This window comes from Diabrotica virgifera, chromosome 8 (assembly GCF_917563875.1).
Source record: "Diabrotica virgifera virgifera chromosome 8, PGI_DIABVI_V3a".
Taxonomy (NCBI): domain Eukaryota; kingdom Metazoa; phylum Arthropoda; class Insecta; order Coleoptera; family Chrysomelidae; genus Diabrotica; species Diabrotica virgifera.
Window position 1 is genome coordinate 56375039 of NC_065450.1, and position 27981 is coordinate 56403019.

General features: G+C 33.9%; 1 protein-coding gene across 2 annotated transcripts; it reads left to right on the forward strand.

Moving 5' to 3' along the window:
• The first annotated feature begins 420 nt into the window (after positions 1-420).
• Positions 421-27953, forward strand: LOC114342085 (retinol dehydrogenase 11). 2 transcript variants are annotated; one of them, XM_050658632.1, is made up of 4 exons: positions 421-678; positions 16059-16417; positions 22496-22622; positions 24845-27953. In XM_050658632.1, the coding sequence occupies exons 1-4, from the start codon at positions 591-593 to the stop codon at positions 25183-25185; spliced, it is 915 nt and encodes a 304-aa protein (XP_050514589.1). In that variant the 5' UTR covers positions 421-590; the 3' UTR covers positions 25186-27953. The 2 variants fall into 2 exon arrangements, with proteins under 2 accessions (XP_050514589.1, XP_050514588.1); XM_050658631.1 differs by lacking the exon at positions 421-678 and adding an exon at positions 7081-7381.
• Positions 27954-27981: the final 28 nt, after the last annotated feature.

Genomic DNA, 27981 nt, shown 5'->3' on the forward strand with positions numbered 1-27981 from the left:
ATAAGTTGTAAATAGTTTTCTCTATACTTGGTGATATATTCAGTGACAGAGACCTTGGCAGTGTGGCAGTAAATTTCTTGATGTACAGTAGTGAAGGCATATTCTTGGCTGATATGAGGATATCTTTGGTAGCCCAGGGTTTGCGATGTTTTGGGTTAATTGTGATTAAAGGGAATGCTTTATTGAAGATACAGTCAAGCTTGCCTATTCAATAAATCACTGAAATTATAGTCGACGTCCATAGAAGGAATGTGCCACTTAGAGGTAAGTTTAAAATAGTCACGTTTTTTTTTACATAATTACACCATACTAGTAATTAAATGAACGGTACTTCTAGTGTACCTTCCCAACTCTATACCGATTAGGTACAATTTTGGCACATTGACCTCTTGGCGAACAAATTCAAAAGCAATACAAGTACCTCCGTACAAGAACGTTTAAATCATAATAATCATTTTAAAGAATCGATTAAAATGAAATGGTGTAGTGCAATTCATAGACCGTTTAGTACAAGAAGTAATAACATATTTTACCTGTGCAGTCTTTATAAAATAAAGGTTAAAATAAATTGTGATTGAATTCAAGCAGTAATGCGTGGACTGGCAGGAAAAGTTGCGGTGGTTACCGGTGCGAATACAGGAATCGGCAGGATTACAGCAACAGAATTTTACCAACGAAGTAAGTATAGTGACAATAATAAATATAAAGGTGTGTATTTTGCATAAGACAGTAGCGCGTTCTCAATATAAATTCGGGAGATAGTATCATACCCTTTTCGAAAGTTCTGCGAAACTTTGGCAACAAAGGCAATATTTGACATTATCTTCTTTTTTTAATATAGGTACTCAGACGCTCTAAATCAGGGGTTCCCAAACTGGGGGGTCCGCCCCCCCTGGGGGGCGTAAGGACATGTCAGGGGAGCGCGAGACAAGTCGAAAATTAAATTAAATTCAGGTGCCTACCTAGTCTTTCTAAAATTCTAAATTAACCATGATGTTTAGAAAATTAAAACAAACCACTGTAACATCTGACTTTACTACATAAATTTGAAATCGAAGGCTTGAAAGAATGGAATGTGAGCCGTTCAATGTGGCAATAGCGCGCATAATTTGACAACCGAGCGTTTCCAAGCACTGCCTCCCTCCTTCCCTCCTAACCGCCAGACGCAGGCCAGCTAACCGCAGACGCAGCTCTTATCAATTGTGAATTGTGACTCAGTGTTTGAGATACCTTGGCGTAGCCTGCACTTATTTTTGCATTATAAAAGCGTACGTGTTGTGGAATTTTAATTGTGGTAGTTGACTTTTATTGATTTCGTTGATTTGAGTGAGGGAAGATAATTGTAGTCAAGATGAGCTCAGCAAAGAAACGCAAGTATAATGATAATTATATCAAATATGGGTTTATTTGTATGCGTAAAGTATTAAGTAATGATGCAATGAGACTAATCGTCTTGAAAGACATTTGTTATCCAAACATAACCCTTTTAAGGACAAACCAAAGGAATTTTTGCTACAAAATCTGAAAATTTAAAACGCATGAAGTTAGATAGTACTGGTTCTACTTCTCAGTCATCTGAAAAAGTTATTGAAGCTTCATATGAGCTATCACTTCTGATTGCTAAAGAAAAGAAGAGCCATATTATTGGAGAGACGCTTGTTAAACCGTGTTTGTTAAAGGCAGCTGATATTATTCTTGGAACGCAGAGTAAGCAAAAGTTATCTCAAATACCTCTTTCTGACAATACCGTGAAACGTCGCATTGATGATATGGCCGAAGACATACAAAACCAGGTAGTTGATGCAGTAAAACAATCGCCATTTTTTGCTATTCAGCTAGACGAGAGTACCGACATAGCACAATGTTCTCAGTTAACTGTTTATGTTCGGTATGTTGAAAATGATAGAGTGAAAGAGGAGCTACTCTTTTCTACAGAGTTGGAGACCACGACAAAAGCTATTGATGTTATGAAAGCAGTGTCAGACTTTTTTGACAAACAGGAAATCTCTTGGCAAAAACTAATCGGTGTATGTACGGATGGCGCGCCTTCAATGCTTGGTTCTCGCTCAGGATTTGTACAATTAGTAAGAGAGATAAATGCTGATGTGACTGGGATACATTGTGTTATACATCGACAAGCCTTGACAGCAGAATTACATAAAAAACAGTGCGTTGAATACTCGACTGTTTAAAACTCTTTGTGAAGATTTAGGAAGTGATCACAAAACGCTGCTATTTCATACAGAAGTACGATGGCTCTCAAGAGGAAACATGTTAGCAAGATTATTTGACCTTCGAGATGAAGTAATCACCTTCTTGGAACAGCAAAAGCAAAATGAACTAAGCGTGGCCTTCAAAAAAAGTTGTACCCAAGTAATATTGGCTTATTTGTCAGACATCTTTGACTCGTTGAACAGCCTTAACTTAAAACTGCAGGGTGGAGACTCAAATATAGTTACTCATCGTGATGCGATTAATATGTATATTGAGAAACTGCAACTTTGGAGGCGTAAAATATCAGCAAACCCATGCAATTATTCGAGTTTTCCTAAAGTAGAGTCAATGTCAGAAGAAACACGCTTCAGAGATATTTATGAAGGATCAAGTTTGAAAATCCAAATATCAAACCATTTGGAGAGCCTAATTGAAGAGTTCCAGAAATACTTTCCAAACACTTGTGACGATAGTATTTTCAGAATGTCAACCGACCCATTCCATGTCAACATAGACTCCTTGCCTGAATCACTTCAAGAAGATGCTTTGCAAATAAAACATGATTCCTCTGCCAAATACAACTTTGATATAATGGACAAACCTTCATTTTGGTTAAAATATTTCAAAGTGTATCCTAGTGTATCACGGGAAGCTCTTCGTTTATATTTGCCTTTTTCAAGTACCTATTTGTGCGAAAAAGCATTTTCAACACTATCGAAATAAACTTGATGCTGCTAGTGACTTGCGTTGTGCACTTACTAAAACTCAGCCACGAATAGGCATACTAGTAAAGAAAATGCAAGCCCATCCATCTCATTAACCAACCTAATCTATTTTTTCTTTTATTAATAATTTTTGTATTTTATTAAAACTGATATTGTTGTATTTTATGGCAGTATGTATATATAAATAAATGTTTTGTTTTTTATGTAACACTTATTTGATTTTGTTTTGTTAACCAGGCATATACAATTTATTGTTATGGTGGGGGGGGGGGGCGCGAGAAACTTTCATTTCAACAAAAGGGGGCGTGGTACAAAAAAGTTTGGGAACCCCTGCTCTAAATGGAAGTAATAGAAAACAAATATTTTATTATTAGTAAATAAATATTTATAAAAATAAACCAAAATGGGTCAACATGTTACAAGTAACAAAACGCGCGTTGGCATGTGAACGGTCTCAAGTGAAATGTATGTAGTGGTAATCTCGCGTTATCAAAACGCGCGTTAAGCGCCTCTCATGTGAACGGGCTCTTATACTCGAAGAACAATAAATTTTCTTAATTACTTCAATTTTGTCAGCCAATTTTATATTGCTATGCAAATACTATAAATAGTTTCAACCGGTAGTTGAATACGAAAGTATGAATAATAATCCTTCTTCATCTTTCGTATTGACATACTTTTATTTAAAATTTTTGGTTATAGTCCAGTGGGGTTAGCAGGAAAAATGCCTAACTTTGCATGGCGGGCTGCCCTAAATTTTCTTATTCTAACTTTTAGAGGGGGTCAGTACCTACTAGTGTAAATTTAAAATCGCCAGTGAATTCCGTCGATGATGGTTTTTGCTCAATATCTACACTATTTTCAACTCTTCGACAAAAATGGTAAGGACCGAAATTGTTGCAAATGCGATTCCGTACAATTTTTTACAATTTTTTTGTGTGGTCACTATTTTCTGCGTTCTTCTTCTTCTTCTTCTTTTTCTTCTTCTTCTTCTTCTTTTTCTTTTATATACGCAGTACTGCCTGTTTTTCTTCAACGGTGCCTCCTATTCTGTCCGTAAATTGTCATTCCATTCCTTGGGCGTCCTATAATACCTCTTCTGCCTAACGGTGAGTTGTCCCTGGCTATTCTTACTATCCTTGATTCAGACATCCTGCTTATGTGTTGATTCCACTCTTCTTTTCTGTTCTTTCTTCTTCTCTTCTTCAGCCTGTGTTCGTCCACTGCTGGACATAGGCCTCTTCCATTTGCTTCCATCGATTTCTACTCTTGGCAATTCTCATCCACTGTTTACCCGCGACTTGTTTGATATCATCTGCCCACCTCTTCTGCGGTCTGCCTACTCCTCGCCTGTTCTCTCTTGGTCTCCAGTTTGTTAGTCTCTGTGTCCATTTTTCGGGATTATCTCGGGCAACATGTCCGACCCATTGCCACTTGAACCTTGCTATACGTTCTGCGACATCAGTAATCTTTGTTATTTCACGAATGTCGATATTTCGAATTTTGTCTCTCAAACTAATCCCTAGCATGGCCCTCTCCATCGCTCTTTGAGTTGTACTGAGCTGCTCTAAGATTTTCTTTGTAAAGGCCATGGTCTCCAGTCCATATGTAGTTACAGGCAAGATACATTTGTCATAAACTCTACGTTTTAGACACATTGGTATATCTCTATTCTTCAAGATAAAGCTTAACTTGCCGAAAGCTATCCAAGACAATTGTATGCGTCTTTTTATTTCGGCTATTTGGTTTTCTTTGCCGATTTTGATGGTATGTCCAAGATATATATAGTGGTCTACATTTTCAAGACTGACGTTGTCAATAACAAGATTAGTTTGTACATTACTCATTATTTTTGTTTTCTGAAGATTCATTTTGAGACCTATTTTATTTGACTGCTGGTTTAGTTCCTTCATCATTTGCTCCAGTTCCTTGATATCTGTACTGAATAATACTATGTCGTCCGCAAACCTCAAATGACTCAAACATACACCATCAATGTTTAGACCTTTTTCCTCCCAGTCGAGCTGTTTGAATACATTTTCCAATGCTAAGGTAAAAAGTTTTGGTGAAATAGTATCACCTTGTCTAATACCTTTACCAAGGCGTATTTTTTCGGTTTTTTGGTCTTCATTGATTTTGATGTGGAATGTGGCCTGTTCATAAATGTTTTTAATGAGTGTAGTGTACCGTGAGTCTATTCGAGCATCCCTGAGGGCTGACAAAAAGGACCAGGTTTCAATACTATCGAAAGCCTTGTGAAAGTCAATAAATGCCATATGTAAGGGTACATTATATTCTGTGGTTTTTTCTACCAGTGTTCTGATGGTTTGTAAGTGATCGTTAGTACCAAACCCTTTTCGAAATCCCGCCTGTTCAACCGGTTGATATAAATCAAGTTTTGGTGTTATGCGGTTGGTTATTATTCTTGTTAGCAATTTGTATAAATGTGACAACAAACTTATAGGCCTGTAGTTTTCAATATAGTTCTGTTCTTTACCCAGGTATTTTTATTGTCTGCCCCACATATGCGTCTGATTTCCTCACTCCTTACCCTCTCCTGTAGTCCTTTTCCAGCAATCCTTCTTCGTTTGGTTGGTCTCCAGATGTCTTTGTGTTTTGCTTGTATTTGGTCTTGTTTTGACCGTGTAAGTCATAACTGGTCTAATAACTGACATATATTCGAGTCTTTGTTTCCACTCTTAGGTGTTTGTTTTTCAAAATTGTGTCGTTTAGGCATCCGGCCGTTCTACTGGCTTTAATTATTTGGTTTTTTACCTCTTCTTTGATATTGTCGTTGTTGCTTTCTGAGTTAAGGGGAAAAATAGTGGAATGGAGTGGGGACAGGAGCGTAATTTGAAATTTTGCTTATTAGGGGGGGGGGGCAAGCAATATACAATACATTATTGTATATTGAAATTTCAGTCATTGTATTGAAATTTCAGTCATTTTCAGGGTCAGGGGAGGGCAAATGCCCCTCCTTGACCCTGTCAAATGACGCCCCTGAGTGGGGAGTTATTGAGCTATCTTGTTTATTATTAACTTTTGTACATAATTGTACATAAACAAAAATGAAGTGGATTATGTTTTATACAATTTTGATCTCTTTCATTTTTTGTACGTATGCGGTAAACGTCTTGCGGAAAATGCTTAATATAGGAATTATTTTTGTTCAATATCTCGGTCATTTTAAATTCTTCGACAAAATGATAAGAACTATAGGGACTACAGGAGTAATGACTCGTAAGGACTTGCAATTGCGATTTCCTTAACTTTCTTCCTTGCAAATTTTATACAATTTTGATTTCTTTGATTTTTTGCTCTACAATCAACATTTAAAGACCTACGTCTGTGACAAGCATAACGAGATACAAGCAATTAACGATCCCTAGACGCCGACTTTATCAGTAGCAAACCATAATCAAAAACGAACTTCAGACAAATATTGATTTTACCAAACAAATAAAAAAGAACAAAATTGTATAAAATATAATTTTATCCATTTCTGTTTATATACAATTACCTATGTATTGTGTCGTAAAGTTAGTAATAAACGAGATAATTCAATACTTATACTTCCCCTCACCTTCCACTGTTTTAGCACAAAAAAAATTTAAAAAAGAGATTGTATGAAAACGCATTTGCACAATTTCAGTTTCTATAATTTTTGTCGAAAAGTTAAAAATGGCTGAGATATTGAGCAACAACTGTTCTCTTTTAAAATCAGCGGAATTCAGTCGTGATTTTAAATTTACACTACTATTCACCTCCCAAAAGGTTAGAATTATTATTTTTTTGGAGAGCTCAAAAACGAGACTGAATTCAATAATTATGACCATCTTTCTAATATTTTCTCATTTGACTCGGAAAATATCGATCTCACGAAAAAATTTGTAATACAAGAAATCACCTATAGAAAATCATCGAATTCTCAACAATTTCAGTCCTTACACTTTTTGTCTAAAAGTTAAAAATGGCGGAAATATTGAGCAAAAACAGTTTTCCTTTAAAAACAAGATGGCGGCTAACGCAACGAGGGAATTTAGTCGCAATTTTAAATTTAATCTACTATTGCCCCCACTAAATATTAGAAAAATAAAATTTTGGGCAGCTCCTCATACAAGGCCAAATGGTGTCCCGACTGGACTATAAGAGAATCTCTTGTTGAACGCTTAGTGCAAAGAACTTTCTTTTAATATTTACGGTATATGTCTCACGCGATGTTTCTTCGGACTCGGATATTCAGTATTCAGTGGGTATCGTATTTTCATGAGAGGTTGAAGAATTCGCAGTGTAACATTGAATTTGCGTGAAAACAGATAAAATGGGGATGCTTTTTAGCGTTTCATGTAATTCGAACAATAGACTGAACGGAAAAACTGCTTTGATTACTGGAGCAAATTCGGGCATTGGAAAAACCACTGCTAAAGATTTTTACATCAGAGGTAAGTTTAATTGTTACGCTTGATTTGTGTTGTAGTGAATTGTATTTAGATCAGGGAAGTAAAAATTTTACTAAGACACTCTTTGATATTAGGCCTGGATCGCGCGTACCAAAAAAAGGTTATTAATAGCAAGCTGAAAATTTGTTAATAGCTTAACGGTGTATAGTTGGACACATTTTGGTGTACAGGAACACTGGAACAGGGGAACTTTTAATTGTGGAACGTGTAATCTTGACAGGTTTATGATTGTGAAAACTAGCAGGTTGTTTTTTAAGTTTATTCAATAGTAAACTTTATTATAATAGATATATGAAAAAATGTTTGTCCGACAAATATGTTGGGCATTTTAAAGTCCGACATGTAAAACATGTTAAATGACAGGATTTGTATTGGTGGTAAATAGCAGTCTGATTTTTGCATGAGAGTTTAATGAAAGGGTAACAAATCAATTAGCCCAGTCGGGATAGCATTTGACCTTGCATTAGGAGCTGCCCCAAATTTTATTTTTCTAATCTTTAGGGAGGGTCAATATTAGTATAAATTTAAAATCTCGACTGAACTCCGCCGTTGCGTTAGCCGCCATCTTGATTTTAAACGAGAAACGAGAACTTTTGCCCAATATCTCCGCCATTTTCAATTTTTTGACAAAAAGTGTAGAAACTGAAATTGTTGAAAATGCGATTTTCTATAGTTTCATTTTTTATAATTTTTTTCGTGCGGTCGATATTTTCCGAGTTATGAGGGGAAAATAGTGACAGTTGTAGCATAATTATTGAATTATTGAATTATCTCGTTTATTATTAGTTTTACAACAAATATATACCTATACAAAAATGAAGAGAATTAAATTTTGTACAATTTTGATGCCGTACATTTTTTTGATAAAATCAATATTTAAGGTAGTACGTATGTGATAAAGGTGCGAGCGTAAGATCTGATTGATTTTGTAGCAATTGTTTTTGTTCAATATCTCCGCCATTTTCAACTTTCCGACAAAAAGTGTAAGAACTGAAATTGTTGCAATTACGATTTACTACAATTTCGAGAGAACCAGTGGCAGTCTACAAGGGGGGGGGGGAATGGGAAAATTCCCCCCATCAGGGTCCAAAATTTAAAAAAAATTGTTGAAACATCACGATATATCAGCTGACATAAAACTTAAAATATTGACAGACAAATTCAACCAATCAAACACGCTAGTTAATAAAATTAAGTAAACTTAATGCATATAACGTCTTTTTATGTCTTTTATATACTTAGTTTGGTTGATGTTTCATTGGAAGTTTCAAAAATTGTATAAAATATAATTCTCTTCATTTTTGTATAGGTACAAATTTGTTGTAAAACTAATAATAAACGGGATAATTCAATAATTCAATAATGATGCTCCAACTCTCACTATTTTCCCCTCATAACTCGGAAAATATCGACCGCACGAAAAGAATTATAATTAATGAAATTATAGAAAATCGCGTTTCAACAATTTCAGTTTGTACACTTTTTGTCAAAAATTTGAAAATGGCGGAGATATTGAGCAAAAACTGTTCTCGTTTAAAATCAAGATGGCGGCTAACGCAACGGTGGAATTCAGTCGAAATTTTAAATTTATACTAATATTGACCCTCCCTAAAGATTAGAAAAATAAAATTTGGGGCAGCTCCTAATGCAAGGTTAGGCCTGTTATTCGTCTAACCCGACTGGACTAAATTGGAAGTTCTGTCCGACAAAAAATATGGGACGTTTTCGTAGTCTGACGTTCGAAACCTGTAACCTGTTCCACAATTGAAACTTTCCCGTACATCAAAGTTTGTCCGACTAGACACCCTTAAGCTTTTAACAAATTTTCAGCTTGTTATTAATAACCTTTTTTGGTACGATATACAGACCTAATGTATAATAAAAAAGTGACACAATTTTACTGAAAAAGCATAGACAATTCTTTAAAATTAGAGTTTATAAATTTATTTCGGTTAAATAAAGTCGATTTTTTGAAAAGTAGTAATAACTTTCTCAAAATACACAAAAAACCTTAATTTCGCTTGATAATGGGGACAATATTACCAATATTCAGCTATAAAATTTTTAAGAATTCACTCAATATTTATTGCAAAATTTAAATTGGTTTTCCTAGAAAGATTTTATCTACAACATTATTATGCGTAAACTATTAGGTCTGCATAAATCATGAACTTGCACCAAATTGAAGAAAAAGTTATCAAATTATCAAATTAAATAATTTAACGATTAAACAGTTTATGTTAAATATTTTGAAATAGGTTTGCAAAAGTAATGTGATTTTAAGCTTATAAACATTTAAAATAACAATTTACTATTTTAGATGGGAATAAGTCACAATTTTAGTATGAAATTAAGTTTATTTGACGTTTCGTCATTCTAACTAATTCTAATTTCGTATAAATTTCGAGAAATATGCAAAAACTGTCTGCATATTTATGAAAATCCTTAATTTTTTTGTCCCATGATATTTTTTTTTAAGTCAACTACATCTGTACAAGTAGATTAGAACTAATAATTTCCAATTGAATAATATTGTACATTTTTAAACAATTTATTAGTATATATTATGTGCTTTTTCATCTCATCAAAACTAATTCAGGTCCCTTTCTGAAATAAGCTGTTCATCTTGATAATGATTTTCGAAGTGAAAATCGAAACGTCAATCAATTTCTATTTTACATATGATTGGTTGTTTACTAATTACTATTGTTTTAGTTTTATGAGATGAAATTGTCATATTGAATTCTTTTGCTCTTATATCCTTGGACTAATTTTTGCAGACTAGGTATCTATATACATCTTGGGCTATCACTATCAGTATTGTGTCGTCTGCGTAAAAAAGTAGTTTTACTTTTTTGTTTCCATTCCATATCCTATTCTTTTGTTGACAGTTTTAATGATTTCATCCATGATTAAATTAAAGAGCATAGGGCTCAATGAGCCTCCCTATTTTTTGGCTGCCTATGTCTATAGGTTCTGTAAGTTGCCAATATATTCTGATTTCCATTTTGTTGTTTTGGTAGATGTTTTCAATAGTTTTTATGATATCTGGAGAATTTCTCCATTATACAGAAGATGGATTACATATCTGTAGATATAGTCTTACTCTGTCAAATGCTTTCTTCAAGCCAATCAGACATAGAAATGTATATAGTATACTCTCGTAATTTCTCAATAATTTGCTTTATGGTGAATATTGTATATGTATACGATCTTCCAGTACGAAAACCCTGTTATTCATCTGCTGAACTCATCCTCTCATTCATTAGTTCTTGTAAAATTTTAGATGTAATTTCTAGGGTAGTATTTAACAAGTTGATACCTTCGTAGTTTTCTGGCTGCTTTTTCTCTCTTTTTTTGAATCATAGAACTAGTTCGCTCGTTCTTCATTCTTCCGGTATTTTATTGTTTTATAATTTTGTTAATTAATGTCGTTAACTGTTCCGCAAGTGCTGCTCCACAATATTTCAGTAATTCGTTTGGTATTCCGTCTGTATCTGCAGCTTCTCTTATCTTCAGTTCTTCAAGTCTTTCTAGAACTTTCTGTGTACCTACTTTTATTAACATTTTCATTTGTGGCAATTTCTAGTGTTTTCGGTTCTAGGGTCATTTGTCCTTCCTCTGCACAGAGGTTTTTTTTAGATATTCAATCCATATATCCTTTTCTATGTGTTTTGGTTCTATTTTCTATTAGTTCCTTTACCTCTGTTCTTTGACCTCTTATAATAGTAGAGGATACGATATAAGGTCGAACTGCACCGATCTGTTAAATGGAAAAAAATTATTTTATATGTAAATTAGTATGTTTAACATTATAAAAAACGAAGGGTGCCTGATATAATCCTGTTCTGACTATAATTAATTAATAATTAAAAAATGATTTTTTTTATAAATTTGACTGACGTGTTTAACAAAAAAAATTAACACTATCGGTAAGTGCAAAGCCTATAAGATATGTAAAAATAGGGGTGCCTGTAAAAAGCCTGTTCTAAATGGGGGTTGCCTAATTTTTAAAATTTTACAGCGTCTATTTATGGATAATTGAACATGTGTAAAACTTTGTTATTACTAATTTTACGAAGAAAAGTAATTCTTTATAAAAAGTTCTGCATGATGTAAATCCTATGATTCAACCATCAGATGTCAAATTTTGTCAATCTTATACGAGTTATGTCAAAAAATGTTAATTTCGGCCAAGAGTGACACCTTTCGAAAATTGTTATTATAAAACGGTATTAATAATCAAAAAATAGGTTTTAGTGCGGAATTACATCATTATAATAAAAAAATTTGCAAATTTTTCTGAAATTAGATTCTAAACTTCATTTTTATTTCTTACAAGTAGGATAACTCTTTTATTATCAATTTTGCGAAAAAAAGCAATTGTTCATAAATAGCTTTGAATTGTCTAAAACCTAAGGTGCAGCCATCATCAATTTTATATACTTTATACGAGGTATATAAAAAATTTTGAATTTCGCCCCGGAGAAAAGTTATTCAGTATTAAATATATGTTGCAATATAGAAGAATATCCTTATAATTTGAAATATTCTGAAATATATAAAGGTACAAAAAATCTCTTAAGCGAAATTCATTGGCAAAATCGGCAAACTTGGCAAAATTGGCAAAAACGGAAAATCGCTGCCAAAAACTCGCAATATATGTACACAGTGACGAGCGTGCTAATAACCGGAAAAAGTAGCGCAAAAGATGAACAACATATTAAATTGTGAGATAAAAGGGAACAAAACTAGTAGAGTTGTTAAATTTAGCGATAGTTACTTATAGATTGACATTATATTGATTTTTTCCCACCTTTAGACGTATCAGAAGAGTAGAGTTTCCCACCTTTAGTCTAAAGGTGGGAAACAATCAATATAATGTCAATCTATAAGTTACTATCGCTAAATTTAACACCTCCACTAGGTTCATCTCCTTTTATCTTACAACTTAATATGTTTTCCATCTTTTGCGTTATTTTGCCGGTTATAAGTGCGCTCATATATTATTCATTATAAATAAAGCATTTAAATATCGTTATAAATTGCAACCATAAAGCAACACATAGTTACTTGAAACGTTTATCTTTTTCAAGGATGTAAATATAAATGAACAATGTCAGTTGTCAAAAATTTCAAATTAAAAAATAAAAAATAATTATTAAAGATATTTTATTCAGTACAAGAATTTTATTATTCAAAACCATAAGTTATGGACCATGGACGTTAAATGTGGAGACAATGAGACGACTTAACGCCTTTGAAATGTGGACCTATAGAATGAGGGTTTCTTGGGTAGATAGAGTTACGGACAATGAAGTACTGAGAAGAATAGGTAAAGAGAAGGAAGTTGAACTTACAATTAAAGAAAGAAGGCTACATTAAGTCGGAAATGTGATGATTTTATTTCAATTTATGCATATAATATACCTAAAAGCACCTAAACTATTAAATTTTGAAGTTTGAACTCTTGACAAAACCGCATCCATAGAAAAAGTACAGTGTATAACACATGAGAAAATTACATATTTCTCCCTCGCTTAATTTGCGGCCCTCGCCTAGTTCCTCGGCTCGTGCCAACAAATGTCTGCGCTCGTGAGAAATATGTCGTTTTTTCTCATTTGTTGTACAGTATACTATTCCTTACAGGAAATAAGATTTCCATACAGATATTTTTCGTTTCCAGGCAACAGCTAAATATATGGAAATATCGAACGTTCCTTTCAAAAAAGTTGTCAAAAATGTCTAAATTCCTGACCGATTTTAGGATTTGTATTGAAAAATATATTATAATATATTTCAATATTTAATGTTTACAGTTTTTTTAATTAATCTAATGTAAATATATTTCCAAATTATTGAATATTTCATAGTACTTGTAATTATATAAGTACCTACATATATTGCGAGCTTTTGCCAGTGATTTTCCTTTTTTGCCAATGAATTTCGCTCAAGAGTTCTTTCATACTTTTATATTTCAGAATATTCCAATTTTAAGGATATAATTCTATATTGCAACACACTTTTAATGCTGAATAACTTTTTTCCCGAGCGAAATTCATATTTTTTGACATACCCCGTATAAAATTTATAAAATTGATGATGGCTGCACCTTAGGTTTTAGACAATTCAAAGCTCTTTATGAACAATTGCTTTTTTTCTAAAAATTGATAATAAAAGAGTTATCCTACTTGTAAAAAATAAAAATGAAGTTTAGAATCTAATTTCAGAAAAATTTGCAATTTTTTTTTAATTATAATGATGTAATTGCGCACTAATACATATTTTTTGATTATATTAATACCGTTTCATAATAACAATTTTCGAAAGGTCGAAGTCACTCTTGACCGAAATTAACATTTTTTGGCATAACTCGTATAAGATTGACAAAATTTGATATCTGATAATTGAATCGTAGGATTTACATCATGTAGAACTTTTTATAAGGAATAACTTTTTTTCGTAAAATTAGTAATAACAAAGTTTTACACATGTTCAATTATTCATAAGTAGACGCTGTAAAATTTTAAAAATTAGGCAACCCCCGTTTAGAACAGGCTTTTTACAGGCACCCCTATTTTTACATATCCTATAGGCTTTGCACTTACCGATAGTGTTAATTTTTTTTGTTAAACACGCCAGTCAAATTTATAAAAAAAAATCATTTTTTAATTATTAATTAATTATTAGTATAGTATAGTTGATCCAAAAGATGGCATAACGAAGACATCCAAAGTGAAAGTTATCCTTCAACACCAAATTGTTCTATATGGTCCACACAATGTCCAGAAAAAAGTCACACCATTTTGAGCGTCAGGTTTGGGGGGGGGGGGGGAGAAATCGGTAAATTCGTAGTATTTTAAGTTTTTCGCCAATATTTCTAAAACTATGCGGTTTAGCATGAACAACCTTCTATACAAAATTTTTCTACATTAAATTTGAAATAAAAAAGGTCCTATGCATAATCTTTCTAAAATTAATGGTTCCAAAGTTACGGAGGTAGTATACTATAACTGGTCCAAAAAAAGGCCTAACCAAAACATCCAAAGTAAAAGTTTTCCATCAACACGAAAATGTTCTATATAGTCCACATATTGTTCAGTAAAAAGTTACACCATTTTGAGCGTCCGGTTTGGGAGGGAGATGGGAGAGAAGCCGGTAAATTAGTAGTTTTTTTACGTTTTTCGTCAATATTTCTAAAACTATGCTTTAGCGTAAACAATGTTATATACAAAAATGTTCTACATGAAATTTAAAACAAAATATGTTCTACACATAATTGTTATAAAATTAACGGTTCCAGAGTTACAGAGGGTGAAAAGTCGAAGTTTTCGATACTTTTTATATTTTTTGGGCAATATTTATGATATAACTATACCAAAAACCCAGACATCCAAAGTGAAAGTTATCCTCCAACACCAAATTGTTCTATATAGTCCACATAATGTTCAGAAAAAAGTCACACCATTTTGAGCGTCGGGTTTGGGGCGAAGAGAGGGGAGAGAAATCGGTAAGTATAAAAAGTATCGAAAACCTCCACTTTTCACCCTCCTTAACCCTGGAACCGTTGATTTTATAACAATTATGTATAGAACCTTTTTTGTTTTAAATTTTATGTAGAATATTTTTCTATAGAACATTCCTTACGCTAAAGCATAGTTTTAGAAATATTGACGAAAAACGTAAAAAAACTACTAATTTACCGACTTTTCCCCCATCTCCCCCCCAAACCGGACGCTCAAAATGGTGTAACTTTTTACTGAACAATATGTGGGCCATATAGAACAATTTGTTGTTTAAGGAAAACTTTTACTTTGGATGTCTGGGTTAGGCCTTTTTTGGACCAATTATACTATACTACCTCCGTAACTTTGGAACCGTTCATTTTAGAAGCGTTATGCATAGGGCCTTTTTTATTTCAAATTTAATGTAGAACAATTTTGTGTAAAGGGTTGTTCATGCTAAACCGCTTAGTTTTAGAAATATTGACGAAAGACGTAAAAAACTACGAATTTGCAGATTTCTCCCCCCTCTCCCCCCAAACCCGACGCTCAAAATGGTGTGACTTTTTTCTGAACATTATGTGGACCATATAGAACAATTTGGTGTTGGAGGATAACTTTCACTTTGGATGTCTGGGTTTGGGTCTAACTATACCATACTATATAGTCAGAACAGGATTATATCAGGCACCCCTTGTTTTTTATAATGGTTAACATACTAATTAACATATAAAATAATTTTTTTCCATTAAACAGATCGGTGCAGTTCGACCTTATATCGGATCTTAGACTATAAAGCGCCATCTTTCCTCTAATCGACCATAAAAATCATGTTCCATTTCTTTTGAAAGACGTTCCCAGTGATGGTTTTTTATTCTTCTTACGAGTGAATGTGCTTCGTATCTTATTGTCTTATATTACCGTATGCCTTTTGTGCCTTGGTTGACATGTATTTTAGATAAGGTTTTTTCTTTTAGTTACATTTTTCTTTCACTTCTGTACAAAAGCATGGAGTTATTTGCCTTGGCAGCGATTTATTTTTAATAACGTTTCTTTCACAAAGAACTTCCTTGGCTGAGGCTAAGATATTAAGGTTGGCTGAGGCTAAGATTTAAGTACTATAAAGTATTCAATACTGTTGATTATGACTGTTTTAGGTGCTAGAGTGATACTGGCGTGTAGAGACATTGAAAAAGCTAAAACTACCATTTGCACCATTCAACAACAATGTGAAAGCAAAGAAAACCTGGGAGAACTGGAGGCTGTGGAGCTAGACTTAAGTAGTTTACAATCCGTACGAGAATGTGCTAAGGCTATACTAGAAAAGGAAAAGCAAATTAATATTTTAATTAATAATGCAGGAGTAATGATGTGCCCGTTTTCAAGAACGGAAGATGGTTACGAAACGCAGTTTGCTACCAATCACTTAGGACACTTCTTGCTAACTTTATTATTGCTGCCGAGAATAATAAAGAGTGCTCCAGCAAGAATAATAAATGTTTCTTCTAGTGCACATGTAAGCATATTTTCCATTTTAATATTTTATTTCAACTTTCAATTAATTAAAAGGTTAAAGTAATAAATAAAAGACTTTCTGACAATTAATTTATTGCACCTTGAATGACCGGTTTCCAACACTACATTTTGCTGCTCATTGTCAGGTCTCCTCAAAAGTTACTTTAATGCTAAAGTGTCTAAATGTCATCAGCATTATTGCACATCGAAAATTGGAATGTTGAGGAAAGAGTTAGGAAATAAATAGATATAGGAGAAAACTATTGATATCTTTGTTTGTCAAACTATAAGTCATATTCTATTTAAGTAAAAATAGACGGTTTCGCTTTGATTGAATTCCAGTCTCTCTCCATCCCCTGACATGTTTCTAGGTTCAGAGGCTTTGCAAGGAGACTGAATTGAACTAAAGCACCGACTAGTTGGTAAATATATTTAAATATTCGGACATCTTGGATTTTAAAGCATCCTAATATATGTCTGTGTAGATATTGGCATTGAATCCGACCCGGGCCGACCGTCACATGTAACACCGTTGCCGTATCCTCTATTTTTTCATATTATCACGTTACAATTTTTTGTGATATTATATTTGTGTGTGAAATGTATCATTTTTGTGTATTTTAGGTATGTTCTAATATGTTATGTATATATAGGTTTTTACTTGATTATTTTAAATCATTGTGACGTTTAACTTGCTAGAAACCTTGTAATATTGTGTACCTAATGTGTTAAAAGTAAGTAGTTTTGAAACACTAATTAAGTAAAGTTTATTATGTTGTTGTTTTCACCAATTTTGAAAAAATGTGAAAACATTGAATTGTCCACGTCCGTCTGTCCGTCCGTCCGTCTTGTCTGTCTGTTTGCAAACTCAACTCCTTCGTCACTGTACCAGGTAAAATGACAAATGAGGTGTCAAATGAAAGCTTATAATCCAAGGATGGTACTAAAGATGAGAAGTTTGACATAGGCTGTCTGTCCGCCTGTCCGTCCGACCTGGTATAGTGACGGAGGAGTTATATTCGCGGACAGACAGACAGATGGACAGACAACCTAGGTCTAATTTGTCACCTTTACTACTATCCTTGGATTATAAACTTTCAGTTGACACCTCATTTGTCATTCTACCTGGTATAGTGACGGATGAGTTATATTCGTGGTTGGACGGACAGGCTGACAGACAGACAGCCTATGTCAAATTTCTCACCTTTAGTACCCTCCTTGTATTATAAGCTTTCATTTGACACCTCATTTGTCATTCTACCTGGTATAGTGACGAAGGAGTTATATTCGCGGTCGGACGGACAGACAGCCTATGTCAAATTTCTCACCTTTAGTACGATCCTTGTATTATAAGCTTTCATTTGACACCTCATTTGTCATTCTACCTGGTATAGTAACGGAGGAGTTATATTCGCGGTCGGACGGACAGGCGGACAGACAACCTATGTCAAATTTCTCACCTTCAGTACCATCTTTGGATTATAAGCTTTCATTTGACACCTCATTTGTCATTCTACCTGGTATAGTAACGGAGGAGTTATATTCGCGGTCAGACAGACAGATGGACAGACAACCTACGTCTAATTTCTTACCTTTAGTACTATCCTTGGATTATAAGCTTTAATTTGACACCTCATTTATCATTATACCTAGTATAATAACGGAGAAGTAAATGTTATTATTCTATTATTCTTGTAGGTATATTTAACATTGATTGAAATTATGAAAGAAATATATAGAAAACAGCATGGCAACACTGTGATGCACAAACATAAAAATGCAGCCACATGCAGCTGTGCCAGATGTGCGTTACATAGGGTGCTTTAAAATCCAAGATGTCCAACGCAACGTATGCCTTTAGCGACCTCTAATGAGGTAAGATGAAGTGAGTGTCGATAACGAATACAGTAAACTATGAACCTGAGGCATATTCATCCCATCGGGCGATACTGGGAATTGATTCCACTAAAACATCAGTCGTTTACCCGTCTTAATCGCCATCATGCACTTTGCAGCCGAGTATAGCGTGAAACCAAGTAAAAATCTACGGTTTCGTTTTGATTCAAATCGAGTCTCTTGCCCATCCCCTGACACGTGTTTCTAGGTTTACCCGTTATCAAATCATATTATCATATTATATTTCTCTCGCGTTATGTAGGGGAAGTCGGGGTAAAGTGAACCAGTTAAGATTTGTCAAATAATATGACTTATACGAAAATAATAGTTACGACTATTTTTTGTTCATACGATAGCAGAACCATTTGGCTACATATTCCAATATCTAAAAACTAAAAAACAGTTTTATGTAATATGCTGAGTGCTCAGGCGGGGCAAAGTGAACTTTGTTTTTGGGGCAAAGTAAAACATATCAGATCAATAAAATATTTAATCAGGAAATACAATTAAACAGACTTAAAACATAAAAGATTCTATATAGACTGGATTTTTCCATATCTGAGTCTTTTAGAGCGAAGCTTTCCCATGGTTTGAGATGCAGTTATTACCGAGATATCATCTACTTCTGGAAAGACGAAGATGTTCCAGTTTCCTCTGTACTGTCTCATAAATTTTACTTCATACCCGTTTTTTAATGGATCTTTAACTTGAGCAACAAATTCTTTTCTTATTTTATCATTAGTTAGTTGAACTAATATAAAATCTTCGGCAAACACATTTTTTGTTGGAACTGCAGTAAGTTGGTTTGTTTGCAAAATTTCAACATCTTCATCACTGAAAGTTTCCGTGTCACTGGAATCTTCGCACAAGTGGGCGTCATCAACATCATGGTCTTCGGAGTCAGAAGATTCTGGAACAGCAATTTTTCGTTTTACTGCAACTTTTTTTCTTTTTTCACTATTTTTGCCTTCTGTTGTTCTTTTTCTGCCTTCAGGTCAGCAAGGTAAGGGGAAGATGTTATTACCGTTGTAGATCCTTTTTTCTTTCCTTTCTCAGAGCAGTTTTAGGAGCTACTTTAGGGACAGCCATAATATCTCTTGGGGATATCGCTTGGCTAAAATTGGCTGAGCTTGTGGTATGGAGTTCGTTAGCTACATAAACATTTTGCAGTTGATAATGTGACGATCTAGAGGGTTTATGGATAGGAGATACATCTCTTGATGGCACCAAGTTGTCTAAAATGTTTGAATTTTTGACAGCGCCTTGAACTTCATTAGGTGTTGAACGAGTTTGTTTTATTTGTGAAGTATGTCCATAAAATTTATTAGTGGATAGTGGCGGTAGATTTTCATTTGTTCTGTTTTTTTTACTAACCGTACTGAAACTTCCAGCCCAAACATGATCATTTTTGGGTGCATTACAGCGGTCGGCAACATCTGCAGTATCACGAGTGATATTTTCTACACCGCCATTGTTATTATTTTGAGTTAAAAGAGGACGATCAGTAACCTCTGCAGCCGCAAATGCCATATCTGGGAAAATGTTGTTATCATAAGGACAAATTCCCGTTTTTTTTTAAACCGGATAAAGCATTTTCAAGTGTTGCAGCTCTCATATATGCTTGACCAAATATTTCGCTCACATCATGTATCGTCACGACTTTACCAGGATTATTTCTTAGCCAATTCTGAACACCCTGGCTATAATATGAACTCAACGGAAACATAAACGCAATATCAAGAGGCTGCAAACGATGAGACGTGTGTGGGGGAATTGTAATAATGTGAACGTTACTTTTTCTTGCCATTAAAATCAAATCTAAAATTTTCACATGTGTTTAATGACCGTCACAAATAATTAACACTGGGTCTTCTTCTGTTGGCTTAGCATATTTTATAAAATGTGTGAACCATGTTGGTGCAAAAATATCACTTTGCATCCAACCTGAAGGATGAGGAACTACTATACTTTCAGGTGGTAGACTCCTTGAGAAGTTGGGATTATTTTTTACACGAGGGAATATCAGCAGAGGTGGTATATATTGACCTGCTGCATTAAAACAAATTTCTGCAGTGATGAGTGTACCTCGCTCTGCAAATGAGAGGCTACCGACATGTTTTTTTCCTTTAAGAGATAACACTTTGGATTGTCTATTTGGAACTGTACTAATTCCGGTTTCGTCACAGTTATAAATTCTACTGGGAGAAAATTTGTAAGTGTCCATAAGATGTTTTAAAAGATCAAAAAACTTTTTGACATTTACTTTATTAAATGCAGATGCTCGGGCTGCAGATGTTGCCTCCGGTGTTCGAAGAGATAAGTTATGGTGTCTTTGCATAAATTTGGAAACCCAGTCTCTTCGTGCTAGTTGTTTTTCTTGAGAAAAAGTGTGCGGAATATTATTTCTTTCAGCATATTGATAGGCAAGGGCCTAAAATTCTGAATCGTTAAACCAAACAAATGTCGTTCCATGTCAAGTACATGCTTATTTAATTCGTTTTCCTGTTCTGGCGTAAATACTGTTCTAAATCTACCCAGACCTTTCTTTGCTGCCAGGTCAGATGTTCTATCTAGTTTCAGTTTTCGGAATAACGTTGCTGGTGGCACATTAAACTGTGTAGCAGCTGCTTTATATTTTAATGTTCCCTCCCGAACAGCATCAATAGAATTTTTCATCGATTCCTCTCACCAATACTGTTGATTGCTTTTACGAACATACGTTCTAACCATTTTACCTTAAAGAGAAAATTCTCAACATTAAAAGTGTACTCACTCCAGCAAACAACTAATTTATAATATATCTATAGTAGTTTTTTTATCCGGTTTAATTTTAGACGATACAAGAATTAGTAAAATAACCTTGGATAATTGTTAAACCGAGATTTACAAATCCCGACTAAATATAGTTTCTAACCTTCAATAAACACATTCTACAAATCTACCTACTACAAAACAATAGTGGGGCAAAGTGAACCTAGGATCACTTTGCCCCTTGTGAAAAACTTCACTTTACCCCACACTGGTACTTTTTTGACATTTGATGCTAATGTGAAACTGTCATTACATATCATCTTCGTTTTCTTGCAAAACTATCTCTAAATAGATGCCTAACATAATAGATTAACAACGTTTGAATATAATAATAACTAGTCATCGAAAATTTTTCATTAGGACTTTTCAAAGTCTCTTTTACCACTGATGAAATAACTATTACAAATAAATATCAGAATGGTGATAAAATATGATTAATAAATATAGTAATTATCTATTTTACTTTCTACTTTGGTAAAACCTTATTAATTAAATAATTAATAAGGTTTTACCGGGACAAGACAAATAGACAGTTCACAAACATCAAGACACTAAACATATTAAAATAGGAACATGCATAATTTGGGAATTTTTTTGTAACTGGGAGAAGGGAATTGTATATTTGAAAATGCTTTTTATATCACATATTTAAGAATTCCTCTCTTCATATTGACGGTCAATTTTACGCTTTAAATATGTGATATAAAAATAATTTTCAAATATCTAATAAAGTCTCTTCTCAGTTACAAAAAGATTCCCAATGTATGTATTTTCCAAACTATTTTAATATGTTTAGTGTCTTGCTATATGTGAACTGTTTCTTTGTTTTGCCCTGTTCCTTTTTATCTAAACACATCATATCATATTAGGTCTACTCTGAATATAAATTGCTATTTTTTATTGGATACTCCGTTCTTCTATTATATCCAGTGTCGTCTGTAGATTTCTTACAGCTATATCCAGCTTCATATGTTTTTTGCTGTGATTGCAGTGTCGCGTCGCGTCGCGTCGTCTACCTACATAATAGCTGAGTAATGTTACGGGTGTTTTGCGTATATGCTATATACAGGGTGTCATAGGCCTAACCAGGATGATCCTAAGGGGGGGTTACAACTACTGGAAAGGGAGGGTTACAACTACTGGAAGGTCTCTGAGGGGTATGGTGTTAAGCGTATAAAGCTCAAAGTCCATCCCAATGGGGGGTTATAACCCCCAAAACCCTCCCCTGGTTACTCCTATGCAGGGTGTGTTGGCTAGGCAAATTGAACAATATTTTTATATTGAAGAATACAGAATTTATCAATAATAAAGTACGATAATTTCTACTCAATAGGCTTAATATTATACTGTACTAGAATATTTTTTGTTTTAGTCCTTCACTCCTATCGATTTTTCTGATATTAACTGGGAAAAGAGAACCTACAGCCCAATGGGAGCATACAGTCAAAGCAAACTATCCAATATTTTGTTTACCAAAGAACTAGCAACACGGTTAAAAGGTAAGGTATTTCCAGAAATAATACAAGGGTTTTACTAGCGTTTCAAAAGTGTATTTGTATTGTTGTTTGTGAAGAAAAATATGGTATTATTAACCTTTAACTACCCGCGCATCAAGATATAACATAACTACACGCGTGGCGTACTTTGTACGCCACAAGGAAATATACTTAAAAACAGCGGATTTGTTTAGTTTTTTTTTTGAAAAAATACACTTAGTTGTTTGTTATAAACCTTATTCGGCATCAGCGAACACTTGGGGTTCCTTCTCAGTAAGCCAATTGGAATTTATAACTGGAATTTGATTCCATGATAAATAAAATTATTAATAAAATTTTTTTTAAATGTGATTTTTTACATGAGAAAAAGTATTGTTTATAAAGAAAAATATATTTTGTGACATAATGACTTAAAGACAATTGAAAGATGTACTTATATTACTACTTATATTACTATAATTGTGGCGTATATTGTCCACCACCGGAAACAACAAATACTACAATGTAAATTACGATCTTCTCGGAACGCCGATTATAACGAAACTAAAACCACTTGTAAAGCACATTCCAGTGATAGGTTAGGTAGATAAACAAGGTCAAAAATTAAATTTTTAAATATATTTGCAGTAGAATTCTTATATCTGGCGTACAAAGTACGCCAGCGCGTGTAGTTAAAGGTTAATATTTCGTTTATGCTGCAGAGGTCCGTCAGAACGTCTCCGTTTTCATTTCTGATATTCTCATTATATACCGTTGTTTTATTCCTGGAACTATATCAATGTCAACACGGACGTTAAAATCTCCCATCTTTTTCTTTAAATGCCATCTCCGTGACGAAGGTTGGCAATCATTATGGCTATTCTGACTACATAAACCATTTCAGCGATAATGTTTAAATGGATTATACTTTTAGAGCTCGATTACTTCTGAACGGCTTAACGGATTTTGATCATTTTACATGAGTTTGAAACGTATTGACAAGTAGTATCTGATGCATCCAATGTCAAGTATGATAACTGAAGGTTTAACAGGAATTATTGAACTTGAAAAACCGTTTTATGTTTATGCAGCCTATAACTTAAAAGTTCGAATTTTCAGATATGAGATTTACACCGTTAGATGCATCTAGAGTCGTCCTACAAACGCTCAGTTATTGACGTAATTCGTAGGTTGAAATTTTGAGTAATTGTCAAAAAACCAAAATTTTCAATAATGTTTGGTTTTTCAGTTTTTTAGCTATAATGAGCCGTGTGTATGTTGCATCCTAACCGCTTAAGCACCATTTGAAAGCTTAACTCAACGCTATTGATTTGGTGTATTTGCGGTTTTCCTGTCTCTCCTTGAACTCAAGATATAGGTATACGCCCAAAAAATATGCCTTTTTGTATCTGCCTAGCCCTTTAGCTAGCTTATGGGTAGTCGGAATTCAAACACAGGAAAAAAATCAGATCGGTGTGACTTTTCCACATACATACATATCCACAAACATGTTCCGTTTTTTAAATAAAAATTGAGTCATACATATTTCTAAGCTCGGTAACTTTTGAATGGTATAACAGATTTTCGAAATTAGACATGCGTTGGAAAGGTAATGATCAGTACTATCAAAAGCCGTAAAGGCCGGACTTATCTTATTGACATTTTTGGGAGTTTTGGGGACGAGAACGAAAAACAGACCATAAATGGGAAGGGCCGTAAAATCCACACCCTTGGACCAAAATGGAGAGTTGACATATGGATCGACGAGTCTTTTCCTAAACTTTAAGATGGGATTTGGTCCAGTTTTCAATTCAGTCAGATTTAGAAAATCGAAAATTTTGTGTATATATTATAGTGTCGCATGTAGGGGTACTTATTGTGCGCCACTAACGAGAACTGCCGTTCTCTGGTAATGACAGCTTATTATATTCGGGTAAGATCCGATCAGACAAAGAATATATATTTTTTAATAAAACCTCTCATCTAGGCCGGATTTACATTCACCGGATTTACATTCACCGGAATCACTTAGTTTTTACGCTCAATATGTAAGTTGACGGTGTTATTACTGCACCACCAAGTCAGTCATCTTCCTTTTTGCAGTTTTCATTTTCTGTCATCGCTTTCATTGATCACTGGATTCACAATTTAGTGTTAAGTTTTTGGTTCTATGATAACTGTGTTCTCACTATTCTCCGTGTTATCGAGGTGTTTGTAGTTGTTAATATAATTTTTTTCTTTTTCAGAAAATAACATTCAGGGTGTAAATATTTACAGTTTACATCCAGGTGTAATAAGGACCAATTTGGGAAGGCACGTCTCCAAAAAAATTTACTTTCCAGGTCTTCATTGGCTCTGGAGAAACGTTGCCCCCTATATCATTAAAAATCCAGAGCAAGGCGCTCAAACGCAGATATACTGCGCTGTAGATGAAAAATGCGCCAACGAAACTGGACTGTATTACTCAAATTGTAAAGTGATCGAACCTTCTGCCGATGCTAAAAATGAACAATTTGCTAAACAATTGTGGGAAATAAGCTTAAATATGGTGGGGTTAGATGAGAATTTTAATCCCTTTAAAACATAAAGTTACTTGGTATATTTTAAAGTTGGTTTCAAGACTATTTTCGTTTTTGTAATCACTAGGGAGCGGATTTATATGCGATCAATTTTGATGAAATATGCGCATATATATGCAGTAAAAAATTACGAAATATGCGCAAGATATGCACAAAAATTCCAAAAATGCGCATTTCGAGAAACCACAAATTTTCTGTTCTATTCTATTCTAACGGGTTCTTTTATAGGGGGGCAATCGTATATTATCTTTGAAATAAAAACATTATTTTTTACATATGCAATTTATTCACAATGAGAAGACACACAGTGAGGATTCAGGAAGGGCAGAAGCACGCAAGACTTATAATATTCATAATAAGACATGTGAGTGTGAAGGTAATCAATAAGAATTGAGAGATACATACATGCTTCATCGATATGGAAAAGGCGTTTGACAGAATCCGAAGAAAGGACGTATGGAAGAAACTAAAAGACGGGGGAGTCGACAGGCACAACATGGGAGTAATTAAGGATACGTACAAAAATAATACAAATACAGTAACAACCAATAACGACGAATCCAGAAAATTTACTACAAGTCAATGCGTCAAATTATAGGGATGCGTGTTGAGTCCACTGCTATTCTCAGTGATAATGGGATTCCTGTTCTGAAGAGTACAGACAAAATACAAAACGAAACAATCAGACAAAAACCTAAAACTAGAACCAATCAATGAAAAAATAGTAGATAGACAACTTAGATGGTTGGGGAACGTGTGTAGAATGTCGAACGTGAGACTTGGGCAGGCCGCACATCAAAGAAACATGAAACGTAAATTACGTTTCATGGAAATAAACCACTGCTAAACAAATATATATCCGGCCATTTATGAGACTCTCCGAAAATAAAAATGTGTCATGAACATGAATCACACTCGTTTCATTGATAGGCGGACTTTTAGATTTGTTTAGCAGTGTTTTCTTTTCATGAAACATGTTTTTCGTTTCATGTTTCATGTTCTTCGTTTCATGTTTCTTTGGTGTGCGGCTTGCCTAACAAAACGAGTGTTCGAAACGAGAGTAAAGGGGATAAACAAAAGTTTCCTGGAAGACCAAGAGTTATGTGGGTAGATGAAATCAGGAAAGAAGTCAAGAAGAAAGGATTGACATTGAAACTGCAAGAAACCCAACACAAGATCGGAAAACATGGAGACTGTAATGCCAAATTCAAATCCACCAGCCTTACACCTAAAGGTAGAAAGGCTTAGGACTAAGTAAGTAAGTAAACTTTAATGATGAAGCAGCCAAATATTAGCCATTTATTAAAGAAAAAAGAGGAAGAAAGCAATTTTAGAACTCACCATTTTACTACATGCTTTGCAGAATAAGTTTCCATTGCTGTAATGAAGCTCGGGATAGGTTCTGATCCAGGAATAAACCAGGCAAGATTCTTTCGGCATATTGAAATATTTTCAAACAGAAGTATTAAAAAAAAACTAAACATTCCCATTGTACCGACTAAAGGTAACTAATTTTACTGATTTACGGAATATGATCTAAAGCATGAACATTTCAATTTCATTAGAAAATCGTAAAACTATGGTTAAAGGTGTAAATTCTCTTAACAATAGGCTATTTAAAAGAATCACCAGAATTATAGGTACCTACTAAATATAATAAAAGTAAATAAAATTCGGATTTCTACAAATCATTTTATAACGGCGCGGCGTACTATAAGTACTTTGTGTAAAGATCGGGTATTTTCTAGGAAAAAATGAAAAGGCAGTGAACGAGCCGTCTCTCTTCAGGTAGTTCTCGAATTAATACATAGATACGACAGCCTGTACGTACGGGGAAATATTTTGTGTCGAATTAAAAAATTTTAAATTTTTTTTGGACTTAAATGTTTTTAAATAGGCACGCAATATGCATGTTTTTTCCAAAATATGCAAAATTTAGTAAAGTTCTCAAATATGCGAAATATGCAGGCAATATGCATTTAGCATAAAATCCGCTCCCTAGTAATCACTATATTTGTAATGACTGAATGTAGCGTTTGTTAAACTTTTAAATTATATCATTATTATAATTGTTCCTAGTTAAGCCTCGATCTTCAATCAGCTTCTTTTTTATTTTATTGAGAATTTCAAGTTTTTTCAAGGATTTAAATTTTTAAATGCGTAACTTAATAACATAACTACTTTCTAAATGATCAAATTTTTGTCTTCTTCTAATGCGGACTCCAGTAATGAAGGTTGGGTATAACCATTGCAAATTCTTCTCTATCTTCTGCTTTTCAGAAAAGCGTCTGTGTGTTTAACCCGGTTCAGTCGCGAATGTTTTTCAGAGAAGGTATTTGTCGTCTACCAGGATCTTTTTTTCTTCGATTTTACCCTTCATAATCAGCTGTAATAGCTCGTAATTATCATTTCTAAGTACGTGCCCCAAATATACTGTTTTTCTCTTTTTAATGGCGTTCAAAAGTTCTCTGTCTCTTCCCATTCTGTTCAACACTATTTTGTGCACCACACATAACAAAAGCTTCTAGCTTTCTCATGAAGTCAATATTAACAGTCCAAGCTTCGACACCATGAAGAAGAATAGAGGAAATTTTACCATCTGATATCGGAGTTGCAGATTGAGTCTTTGGTTACTCAGAAAAAAAATCCTCATCTTCAAAAAGGCTGCTCTTAAAAATATTTAAACTTTATTAAGTTTTAGGGATTTTAAAATTTTATATTATCAATAAAGTAAGGTTTTTTATTTATTGTCAATAAAAATTTTGTATTTTGTTAATTCCACTTGTTTTATTTGCCCAAGTAAG

Excerpts from the sequence above, each read along its gene's own strand:
- LOC114342085 (XM_050658631.1), top strand. The coding sequence starts at position 7,261 with ATGGGGATGCTTTTTAGCGTTTCATGTAATTCGAACAATAGACTGAAC. Across the intron at positions 7,382-16,058 it reads TAAAGATTTTTACATCAGAG|GTGCTAGAGTGATACTGGCG; the intron begins GTAAGTTTAATT and ends TGACTGTTTTAG. Across the intron at positions 22,623-24,844 it reads ACTAGCAACACGGTTAAAAG|AAAATAACATTCAGGGTGTA; the intron begins GTAAGGTATTTC and ends TTTCTTTTTCAG.